Source organism: Quercus suber, unplaced genomic scaffold (assembly GCF_002906115.3).
Source record: "Quercus suber isolate HL8 unplaced genomic scaffold, Cork oak 2.0 scaffold_103, whole genome shotgun sequence".
Classification (NCBI taxonomy): domain Eukaryota; kingdom Viridiplantae; phylum Streptophyta; class Magnoliopsida; order Fagales; family Fagaceae; genus Quercus; species Quercus suber.
Window position 1 is genome coordinate 1,190,390 of NW_027069568.1, and position 11,831 is coordinate 1,202,220.

General features: G+C 37.7%; 1 protein-coding gene across 1 annotated transcript; it reads right to left on the bottom strand.

Moving 5' to 3' along the window:
* Nucleotides 1-378: 378 nt before the first annotated feature.
* Nucleotides 379-10,742, bottom strand: LOC136061513 (uncharacterized). Its single transcript, XM_065775004.1, has 5 exons — nt 10,713-10,742; nt 7,323-7,685; nt 3,806-4,027; nt 3,697-3,718; nt 379-1,328 (listed from the first exon to the last, which is right to left on the bottom strand). The coding sequence occupies exons 1-5, from the start codon at nt 10,740-10,742 to the stop codon at nt 379-381; spliced, it is 1,587 nt and encodes a 528-aa protein (XP_065631076.1).
* Nucleotides 10,743-11,831: the final 1,089 nt, after the last annotated feature.

Genomic DNA, 11,831 nt, shown 5'->3' on the forward strand with positions numbered 1-11,831 from the left:
ATTAGAGCTATTGCTTTTGCATCATGATTCACATAATGAACAAAAAGAAACAAAGCTATGAGAACATGAATGAAGTACAGATATTAAGGAAAGTATTAGTCCCTGGAATCAAGAGATAAAACTAAACCTGTCATTTACAAAACACAAACTGTAAATAACTATTACAATAGATAGAAAGAGAGATGGAAATAAAATTAAATTTTTACATAGGTCTTTGCAAGCGCGCGCACAACTCAGATGACAAAGCAGGAAAAAAACACACAAACAGGTAGATACTAAGGTGGCAACATTTATACAACTATACAAGTGCATTTTGCTGTTCACGAAAGAACAGTTGAAAACATGAAATTCAAAGGAATGACTCCGAGCTATTTAGTATTATAGCTCTGTGATGAACATTGGATTGAGGAATTGATATGGCCCAACTTCATGAAGTCTTTCAAAATATGACTTCCCCAATCCATATTTCCTTGCTATGTTAGAGCGGATCCAACCTGAATGGTTTCCGGGTGCACCAGTAACAATAACAGATGCATTCTCATTAGCAAAATTAGCCAAAGGTATTGTTGCTTCTGGCTCTGTGGTTGATGAGGCATCCACTAGAAAAATATGACTAAAATGTCCAGCAGCTATGCCTTCATTGTGTAGCCGGAAGCTACTCACAAAAGTTGACAGAATTATCTTGAACTTCCGAAGTTTTTGGAGTGGAGGACATGCAAAACATTCATCTTTAACAGGACATGAGCGCAGAATGTCAATGGGTACTCCATCTATCTCTCGAAATGCAGCATTGGCTCGAAACATATCTGACTCTGGAATCACCTCCCTCAAACTTCTCATTAGCACATCACATGTGCGGTTTATAGGTGCACATATAAGAATTCTGTTCTCTTGAGAGGTTTTATATATTTCAATTACTGCCTCACAAACAACCACTCCTGTTCTTGCTGACACTTTTTGTTCAGGTACATACCTTGGCGCGTTAGTGCCAATGAGCGGGCCCGCAAGAAGATAAGGTGGTGAGCCCTGAAAGCTTATGGGTACTCCATCTATCTCTCGAAATGCAGCATTGGCTCGAAACATATCTGACTCTGGAATCACCTCCCTCAAACTTCTCATTAGCACATCACATGTGCGGTTTATAGGTGCACATATAAGAATTCTGTTCTCTTGAGAGGTTTTATATATTTCAATTACTGCCTCACAAACAACCACTCCTGTTCTTGCTGACACTTTTTGTTCAGGTACATACCTTGGCGCGTTAGTGCCAATGAGCGGGCCCGCAAGAAGATAAGGTGGTGAGCCCTGAAAGCTTAGAATCCGACGAACTGCATTCGATCCATTTGTAATAGGTATTAAGCAGAGCTGGTGGGTTAAGGATGTTCTTATGAGGGACGCATTCAGGAAAAAGGAAGTTGTGGGATGAAGGATCTAATGCAGCTTCAACTGCTTGATGAGCCCTTTTTAGACAAACTCTGTTGAATGAGAAGCTGATGTCATATTTGCGATTTGGATGATGCTGTGAATGAAAATCTTCTCCAAACTCAACTAATACACACTTGCTTTTCACCACACGATAGATAAAACCCTGCTTACCATTTAGACTGTTAGTGTTGTAGATAAGATCATAAGATGAAAAAACAGATGTTCATAAGCACTCTGACTGGATATGTAAATTCAACTACAATTAGTAGAATGGGCATACAGTTCTGCATAATGCTATTAATATGAAATTATGAGGTCTCTTTCTTGATTTTGTTTTTCTGGCTTTTTTCCTTGGTATGAAAAATCAACCTGAGATGTTGGGTGTTTTGGAATTGAGCCTTTCATCTTTATATAATTAACTAAATATAGCATAAAGTCCTACAATTATGAATTCTCTCAGAGAGACTTCTGATGGAACATTTAAAAAAAAATAATAATAAAAATAAAAAATAAAAACTCAAAATTTATTTTGTGTGAACATTAGGTATGGACTTTGATCTTCACCTGTCAATAGTGGATAACTGTATGGCTGATAGGATAACATAGATCTGTGTAAACACATCACTGCACTTGATATATATTAGTTACAGAATCTGTCCATGTTTACTCTCTCTCTCTCTCTCTCTCTCTCTATATATATATATATATACACACACATATATACTCTTAATGGAGTATAGATCTCAATAGTAAAGGTGCAGCCATTCAAGATTTTTCTATTGTGGATGCAGGTTTTCAGGCTAAACCACGTTAATTTCTGAGTGCTTCCACTTTCCCTTTCACTTTATCTTCTCTCACTCACTCTCAATTCCCAATATATAACAATTTTAACATAGTATTAGAGCCAACTTAAGTTTGGTTTTCTCATTCCTTCTTTTTCTCCGATGTTCTTCCTCAACAGTGTAATTCTTCAACGGCTTCTCCATCGCCATTGAAGCATTGATTCTTCAGATCCAGACATTCTGAACATCTTTTTGAGTCATTGACCACACCACTTGATAGATCTGAAACTGATACAAAATGCCAAATGAATCACCACCACCAAACTCTTGCACCCCTCAAAGCTGTTGTTGAACAACCACCACTAACGTTGTATTTTGCTGATGTCTTCCAGCTTCAGCGAAGCTTTCCTTTACTTTTGTATTCTGGCCAACGATGTCGTTTCCTGTGCTCATCAGTGTCACCGTCCTCTGACCACAGTTTGTCAATGACCGCTGCTACCACCAGCATCTGTCTCATGTATGTCAACCTTTGGTCACCATTTCTCTATCAATGTCCCGCTAGGCCACCAATTTATCCATCCTCCGACCAAAGTAGCCATCCTTTGGTCATTAGAGTAGCCATCCTCTTGAAGTAACTGTCTCATGCATTCCTTCAACCTTTGTTCCATTCGACATTGTGCCTGGTCCATTCTACATCATAAATCAAGTTGTCTTCAAGATTTCACCTTTGAGTTTGAGGGGGATATTTAAGATACTTGTCCAGGTTGAAAATACCTTTACAACTTGTAGTATTGCACTACACTAAAGATTAGTCTATGGTTAGCCTAGGTCTAGTCTCTCAATGGGCTCATTGTATGATATGGATCTCAATAGTAAAGATGTAGCCACTCTGAAGGGTTTTCCACTGTAGAAATAGGCTGTTAGGTTGAATCACGTTATTTCCTTAGTGCTTCTGCTTTCTCTTGTCTCACTCACTCTCAATTCACAATAATTTTAAATAATATTAATAAACTACTCAATAATTTCTTATCCATTCAATATCACTTGAGGACACATCCTTGTTATAAATTTTGGCTCTTCAAGTAGCACATTTTTGCATCGAAGCAACTAAAGATCCTTGCTGCAAAATAGAAAAGCTCAAGAACCTGTAACCTCCTCTGGATTTCTCAAGTGAAAAAGGGATACAATGAGGATACAGTACAGGTCATGTAGATTTTCCTGATATGCTAGATTACTATAGGATGATTTGTGGGGAGGTTTGGCTGCTCACTCATCAGTTATGCAAGGCCAAACTAATCTAATGGTCAGATTAGCAAACTGTGTCACAAGGTTGAGGATTGGCCAGCTATATAACAGTTAAAATAGAGCAGAATTCATAACAAAAAAGTCGTGCTCAGAGAAGAATTCATAAATCAATTTAATAATGTGATGCAAAAACCTTAGCTTCAGGTTAGTAAAGAAAGATTCAAAAAATGATGTATCGAAATACCATAATACTTGACCAGTTTAAACTGAAAGAAAAACAAGTTATCTAAACATAAACTCAAGACAAATTATATGATTTGATCAAGTATAGGTTAATTGAAGAGTAAGCTTACCTGAACTGGCTCAACCGTTTTATCTGAAGGTCGTGCATAAACCATGTCCCTTGATAAAAGGAATGGCCGCTTCTCAGGAATAGAATCAATCTCAAATTCTACAAAGATTTTATCATCCTCCTCACCAGTTCCTTTAGAATGTTTTGATTTCTTTGATTTTTTATGAAGTGCTGCTTCCTCCAACTTCAATGTCACTTTCTCCAATAGGAAATTACTCCATTTCTAGTTCCAATAAAAGCATAAAGTTATTACAAGCCAGAGTGCAAAAGCATAGAGTATTCCATCAATCATAACATGTTGTTATGTTACTATGCATACTGCTTGAGATCATCAAAGAAGCAAAAATATATATAATTTAAATTGTACAATGGAATGCAAAGAACAATGTAAAATACTCCCTCAAAAGATGTGTGATTTATAAGAAGTGCCGAAATGGGATCCAAAAGAAAGATAAAATTAAGAAAGTTGCTTTGTTCCTATGAAAGGTTTTAAGAAAATGGCTAGGTTCATTTACATTGCTACTCTCACTCATTTATACGGGATTTTTATAAATAAAGTAGAAAGATTCTTATTAATTCTAGGAACTCGCTATCCATTTTATATCAAAATAGATGATTGCTTTTGAATATTTATTTGTTTATGTCAAGAGCCTTGTAGCTCAATTGGTTGGCACCCCTAATATTTCTAATAGAGACATCTAAGGTTCAAATCCCTCTCCATTTAACTATCGAACTATCAAAAAATATATATATATTTATTTGTTTATGATGCTCTCTGTTCAAATATTATTGTTGAGGGAGAAAAAAAATAGAAAGTAATTATTTGATACACCTGTAATTGGATACCCTTTTAACAAGTAGACAAGTGTTTCCAACAGAGCAAATAAAAATATAATTGCTAAAGTTAGCACATAAACAAATTTTCATCATCTAGAAAAAATTCATCTTAAAAACAATAGAAAAATATGATTTCACTCTTTTTAATCATAATCTAGAAGTTGATCTTGTGAATGAACAAAAGTATTTCATTTGAATGCTATAACAAACAGAACAAAATCATTTCAATAGAACATAGAGCACATTGGAAGATCGATTCAGTAAATGCATAAAAAAAAAAAATCCCTGATTTCAGTAGATGTGTAAAAAAATCCCTGATTTCATTGCATTTCATTACCTCTGCATTGGTCCAGGATCAATTTCAAGTACAGGCCTTCTTCCAATCAAAAACTATGAAAGATTTGAAATAAAATCCTAAGCGTATATGTGATCAACACAACCAATTTAAATTTATTCCCATTCCTATCTGCAAATGCAGAGACCCATATGCAAATAGTAAAAAGAAATTTCTTACAGCATTTAAAGGCATGTTTCTCCATTGATTACCAGAATATAAATTTTTGCCTACCAACAAACAGAATGCTGTATAATTGATGCTATGCACAACTAAATCAGTTTTGGCAACAAAGTCACACAATATATTGAGTTACTGCATAAACTTAATATGTGCTTCAGACAAAAAATTTTATTTTCTTTTACTGACAGAAGCATGATCCCTTCACTCTCACACACACCATGGAAAGGACTGCAAGTGGGAAATGTTGGGTGCACTGCACCATGAGTCCAGCCCTCATGTTGTTTCAAGAGCTCATTTAATGAGCATGTCTTCACGTTTTTTATCTTTTCTTCATCATGTACGTAAGTCAGCATGAGTTATTGGAGTTGTTGGCCTAGGCGTGTTGGACGCGCTGAAGGAAGAAAGAAAAGAAAGAAGCAAAAGGCAAGAGTACTCATTCGGTCATGGCAGAGCTGAAGAAAAGAGATTTGGTTGAAGTAAAGTCAAAGTAAGTGGCTTGCATTGATTGTGATTTAATGACAAAGAGTGTGAAAGAAAGAAAAGAAGAAAAGGTGAAACAAATAAATAGGAAGGCCATTCGGCCAGTGAAGATGTGGGAAAAAGACTGAAGTCCCAAAGTGTGAGGACTGGTGTGTGAGTAAAGAGCAAGCAAAAAGAGAAGAGAAAAATAGAGTGAGAGAAAATACACAATGAGAAAGAGAGCAGTGAGTGAAAAGAAAAAGAGATTTTTTTTTTTTTGCTCAAGTTGTATCTCTAAGTGTTGTAATCTCTATTTAATATAGTGAAATTATCCGGAGTTTGTCCCGTAGTTTTTCCCTTCAAGCCCACGAAAATCTTTGTGTTATTGTGTGGGTGTGCTGCCGCTGTGCTTGCTGAAATTTATTTACTGTTATATAGAATTTTTCCCAACAGGAAACACCCGCAACTCAACTAAAACCCAAATCAAGAAGAGGATAACCAGAGAGAGGCTACATGTACACTGTAAACCAGAAATACATTATTTCTGTCATTGACTCAGATCAGCTATCCTAGCATAGTTGAGATGCCCACTTCAAAGATCAATTCAACCTAATTTTAAATGGTGCTTGCATCATTTTTTAATAATGAATATGCTTGCCTCATTTCTCCTTGTCTCTAGTAAGAGAGAGTTCCCAAATGGCTTTTCGTGACATCTTTTCTATTGCAGAGTGTGTATTGAAAGTTTAGGAGGCACTAAACTACAGCAAACAAGGCAAAGCGACTCATTTGCAATACAAACTTGAATGTCCAATCCAAAACTAAACCTGTATTACTATTTTTTTTTTTGGGGATAGGTTAAACAATTCAAATTTACAAAGGTAAATAAAATTGTTTTGTATTGAAGGCAATATGCACACAAATCATAGAGCTCAAATGAGATATGTTTAGCATTCAGCTTCTTTACCCCACTGATTTGCATCCCGGTATTGTTTTTCAAATATATTTCTTTCAAGTTTTTCTATATTACTGATGTATATAAATGTTTATCAATGTTGTTTAAAATTAATTTAGTAAAAAATAGGATCACGAAATTTTATCACAGTTCATAACTACATCAGTTAAACCTGACCCAAACCCAACTCACTTTAGCTCCAGTTATTTTAATACTGCAGTGTAGTGCTAAATACTAAACAGGATCAGGTCTCAGCCCATGCCTCTGTACCAGCTTAGCATATATTCATTTTGGAATATCCAATGTGTTTGGATGGAGTGGAAGGAAGGGGTTTGGAGGGAAGGGGCTTCCACTTATGTTAAGAAAAAAAACATTATCAATTTATATCTATTTCTTAATTAAATTGAACAAAATAGGGGTACACTTTTTAATTAATATGACATCTTATCATTTCCTCTGCTTCCCATTTTAAGTTTCAAAATATCCAAACAAAAGGAAGGGCCTCCCCTACCCTCCCCTCTCTTTTCCTTCCCCATACCCTCTTCCTCCAAACTTCCAAACGCGTTGTTTGTTTCTACAAATACTCTCACCAATAGGACAAACCATACGTACCTATATAACTTTTGCTTGTATGCCATTCAATAACAAAATAATCATGAATTAGTAAAAATTAACTAAACAATTCACCAAAAACCAGAGTTCAAAGAAGATAGTATACCTAGTTAAATTTTGTTGACAGAGTAGTTAACTAACCTCCAAGTAGTAATCCTCAGCATATAACAGAGCAGCAAAATAAGCCTTATAAGTTGAAGGAGACAAAGGCTGCTTCAGAACTTGAGGTGCAATGTCTCTCTTAACGAGACCTTTGATATCCTCAGGAATAGCATATATGGGTTCACCCTTTTCCCACGCATAAGTCGTCTTCCCTTCTTCATTTGTTACCTCGTTGGGAGCTGTATGCAGAATTGGCTTAAAAGCTGGTGGTTGCTTAGTGTAAGACGGAGATGGCCCAGAGGAAGAAGGTGGTGGCTTAGATGAATATGGGAACCCTGAAGGTGAAGATTGAGGTGGTTTATAGGAAGTTGAAGAAGAAAAAGCAGATGGGGGTTCAGTGGTCTTGGGGAAAGATGTATATGATATAGAAGAATCAACTGGAGTTTTAAGGGATGATGGAGATGGACTAGGAGACAAGGGTGGTGGTTTTGATGAAGATCGGGATTATTGGGCGGAGCCACCTTATGCATTGGGGGGGCCATGGCCCCTCCAAATTTTTTAAAAACCTCTCTAATTTTATGGGTAAAACTAGGCTAGAGTCATTTTGAGTTAAGAGTTGGCCCCCACAAGATTAAAAGATTGGCCCCCTCCAACATGTCACTCATAAAATTCTTCCCACCGCAAATTCCATCCGTGCAATCATAAAAATTAAGTCCTTTTGTCTTTTCCTTTCTTCTCTAAAGCATGATAGCTACATCCATATTTTTTTAGTTTTTAGTTATTCAATTTTTGTGAAGGGATACAACTGAAGTGTAGTACATCAGATTACCTAATTAAAATCATATGTATTGAATTTAGTTGTCCTTAAAAATAATAACATTATTTGTATTTTATTGGTCATGATAAACATGTGTTTGAATTTAATTGAATAACCTAATGTATTACACTTACGATATTGTACTTAAGTTTTGCACTTTCTCAAAACTATTACAATATCTCTTTCCACTTAAAAACCACTGAAAAGACTCTCCTCATCACTTGGTGCTCTCTCTTCAGTTACTCTTCATTAAATCTTCCATGGGATGCTCTCACATAATCACATTTTTATTAGTTTCTCCATCTTCCTTAACAAAGAGTTTTCTTATTTAAAGCTAAGCAAATATTGAGAAATACCAACTTCTTCTTTGTCTTCTTCTTCTGTAGTTTTGTTGTATACTTATATTTGATTTTTATGAATGTTATGGACTTATGGTTTTTCAAAAGAATAGGAGAAACTCAAGAAAAAAAAAAAAAAAAAAAAAAAAAAAAAAAAAAAAAAAAATTTTAAGCATTTATGTTATTCTCAGTTGCAGGTCACACACTCCTTTGTACTGCTAAGAAATAATATTAGCAATTTTAGTTTGGGAAGGATTTTTTCTTCTTTTCTTTTCCCTGAGTGGCTTTGATTAAAGAAAAGAAACCACAACTTATACATCAAAACCTAGGAAGACTGACTGAGAGCTATGAACCATAATCCCAAATTCACACAATAAAATATCCACACCTCAAAGCAAAGTAATATATAGCTTATTTAGTTGAGTGTGATGCTACAGAAAATACAAATTTTACAATATAAATAGAACTATATAAGTCTTATATAATACTTATAATATAATATGTGTACTAATCACATTCATCATCGCATAAAATTCCCCCTCAAAAAAAAAAAATCATCGCATAAAATTAGTAATTAATAAGCATTTTCATGTGCTTAATACATCACACAGTCTAATATTCCTAATACTCCCTCTTTTGCTTTGACGATCTGTTCTTAACTTTTAACTATTATTTATTACTATAATACTTTTGTCTTGGGGTCCGTTTTTTCTATATTTACTTTTAATTGGAATTGGATTCATTGTAAAGATGAGATTCGATGTTTAATCAAAATCAACATGATAATGATATATTGGACATCCCACTGTACTGGAAAAGGGAAAATCAAAGGTTTAATCAACGTGATAAAAAAATTAATCATACATAGACATCCCAAAGTAGTGGAAAAGAGAGAACCAGATGTTTTAATCAACATGATAATAAATTATTAATAATAGACATCCTGCTGTAGTGGAAAAGAGAAATATGTTTCGTCTTTTATGATAAAAGTCCAAATAGAGTATAAGTAGGATAGTGATACAAAGCACGGATGAGATTTTTGGTTTGACAATCTTGATTAATTATGTGACTCTAAATTTGTGTCACTAAACAGAGGTAAATAAAGCTTTGTTATTCCATGTCTTATTGAAGTCGAATGAGATATTTTTTAATATAAAATTATAAAGATGAGATACAGTTGGTGCAAAGCTACTAGTAGCCCACTGTGACAAAATCTTTTTTTTTTTTTTGAGAAATAATTCTAACTTGTTGCTAATCCTGTAACTCGAGCCCTTTCCCCCCCTAAACCTCCAAGCACTTTGTACATAGAAAAGTATCAATTCAGCTATAAGGCCTTTGGCCCATCGTGACATAACCAAGATAAGTTACAATTTTCATGCATTATTAAAGGATATATTATATATATAGTTGTAGGGTCTGCTTTTGTAGCCCTAACCCAAAGGATATGGGTTAAATGCCCAACGAACCCAGAACAATGAATTTGTAGAGAGTGGGTTGAAGGTTTAGGCACTGGCCGGTGTTTGCGAAGCATGAACACCTTTCTGTTTTATTAAAAAAGAATACTTAGAATAATTTACAACTGGGGGATGCTCCTCGGCCCATGGCCGAGGAGGCTTCTTCTTTTTCTCCCCCCCCCCCTCCTATACATTTTGCTCACCTTTCTTATATATGCCCATCTTCTTCCTCCTGTTGATCATCTATTGGCCTTCTTCCTGACGGCCTATCCCATCAAATGTCATATCCGTGCTCAAGTGGTTCACCCTGATCGATGCCGCCCTGGCAAGGGGTTACATCCCCATTAATGCGGCCAGAGGGGTTAGGTGAACGTATTCAATGCCGAGGTGACGGTTCGCCCAGAGCTTGCCCTTCTCCGCACCAAGGTCTCGGACGACCGAGGATAGGGTCATCCTCGAACCCATCGTGCGTCCTCGGCGTGGGCCATCTGGGCCTGGGTTGAAGTGGGCCTTGGCTACTCGATTTTCTGGCCCCACAATAGCCCCTCAAAATCTTGCTGCACGCATCCTTGGGCGGGGAGGAGGATTTTGACATCCTCGGCCTCACCCCCCCCCCCCCACCCCTCGTTAGTGCTGGGGCCCATTCACCTGCCAAGAGCACGTCGCTGACGCTTCGGAGCACGTAACGTGTCCATCATTAAATTCAGGCGGCTCTGTGCTCCCCACGTCCAATGAGGCGTTACCCATCCAACGATGGAGATTCGTCTGGCATTTACGAGCGGGAAAACCCGCATGGCTCCTCGATTTGGGGTATAAATACCCGTACGAACCGCTTCTTCCTGTTCCTCATTTGTAATCGAGAATATTCGTGCGCCCCTCCCGAGTTCAGCCACACTCTTACTAGCACCTCCAGCACAAAAGCCTGTCCGAGGAGCCCTTTCTCTTTCCTGTAAGTCACTCTCTCTTTGGCCCCTCTTTCTCTTTACCCTTTTTTCTACTTCGCCTGTTCTTTCTTAGTTCTTTTAGGCGTCTGCTGGGATGGGTAGGTTTAAGAAATACGTCGATACTGAGGAGGCGATGGAGAAATTCATCACCGACTATAAAATTCCCGACAATGTGAATCTGAGACATTGTGAGGACGGGGAGTGGCGCATATACAGGCAGGAGGACGAGGTGGTAATTCCCGTAGTCGCCTTCCTTGAAGGGGGGATGACAATCCCCATGGGGCCGGTGATGAGGGATTACCTCATGAACTTTCGGTTGGCCCCCACCCAGTGTGGGATAAATGTCTTTAGGATTCTGGGCTGTGTGGAAGCCTTGAATGAGAAGATGGGGCTGAGGTTGACCCACCATGACGTGAACTGGTGTTACAATCTTCAGCTTCTTAAGGGCAAGTCGTATTACCTGAAGACGAGAGACGACAGGGTGCGGCTCATTCAGTGCCTCCTCGAGTCCAGCAAGGGGTTCTATGAGGATTTCCTCATTGTGTCAGGGGAGTGACACGACGGCCTTCACTGCCCAACAACAAAGGGAACACCAGGTGGGGCAGTGGGAGACAAATAGGGTTTCAAGCTCTCATCTTTTTTCTTTACCCCCTTTCTTTTTTACTAACGTCGTGGTGCTTTTCGTTTGCAGACCCGCACGCCTTCCAGCGTCACTTCCATCTGATCAACCGGGAAGATTTGCAAAAGGTGCTAAGGGCGCCGGTGTACATAAACGAGGACGACAACCAGGTTAGGGCCGCCCACATAATTTTGGGTTATACACCTACCTAGAAATCGTTTCTGGTTCCGAAGCACGTCATCCTCGCCAACGATCCTCGGCTAGAAAGGATTACTGTGATCGAGGACAAATTTTCGTTCCCCGAGGAGCCCTCCGACCAAGAAGCTGTCACATTAGCGGTCCCCTCCTCTTCCCAACTGTTTGCCGACGCCGCCGA

What these genes read in the sequence shown, in the direction of transcription:
- LOC136061513 (XM_065775004.1), bottom strand. Translation starts at nt 10,742, where the DNA reads ATGAGGAACAGGAAGAAGCGGTTCGTACGG. An exon ending in AAACGGTTGAGCCAGTTCAG is followed by an intron (nt 3,719 to 3,805) that starts GTAAGCTTACTC and finishes TTTTTCTTTCAG; the next exon opens with TTTAAACTGGTCAAGTATTA. An exon ending in TAAACTGGTCAAGTATTATG is followed by an intron (nt 1,329 to 3,696) that starts GTATTTCGATAC and finishes GATCGAATGCAG; the next exon opens with TTCGTCGGATTCTAAGCTTT.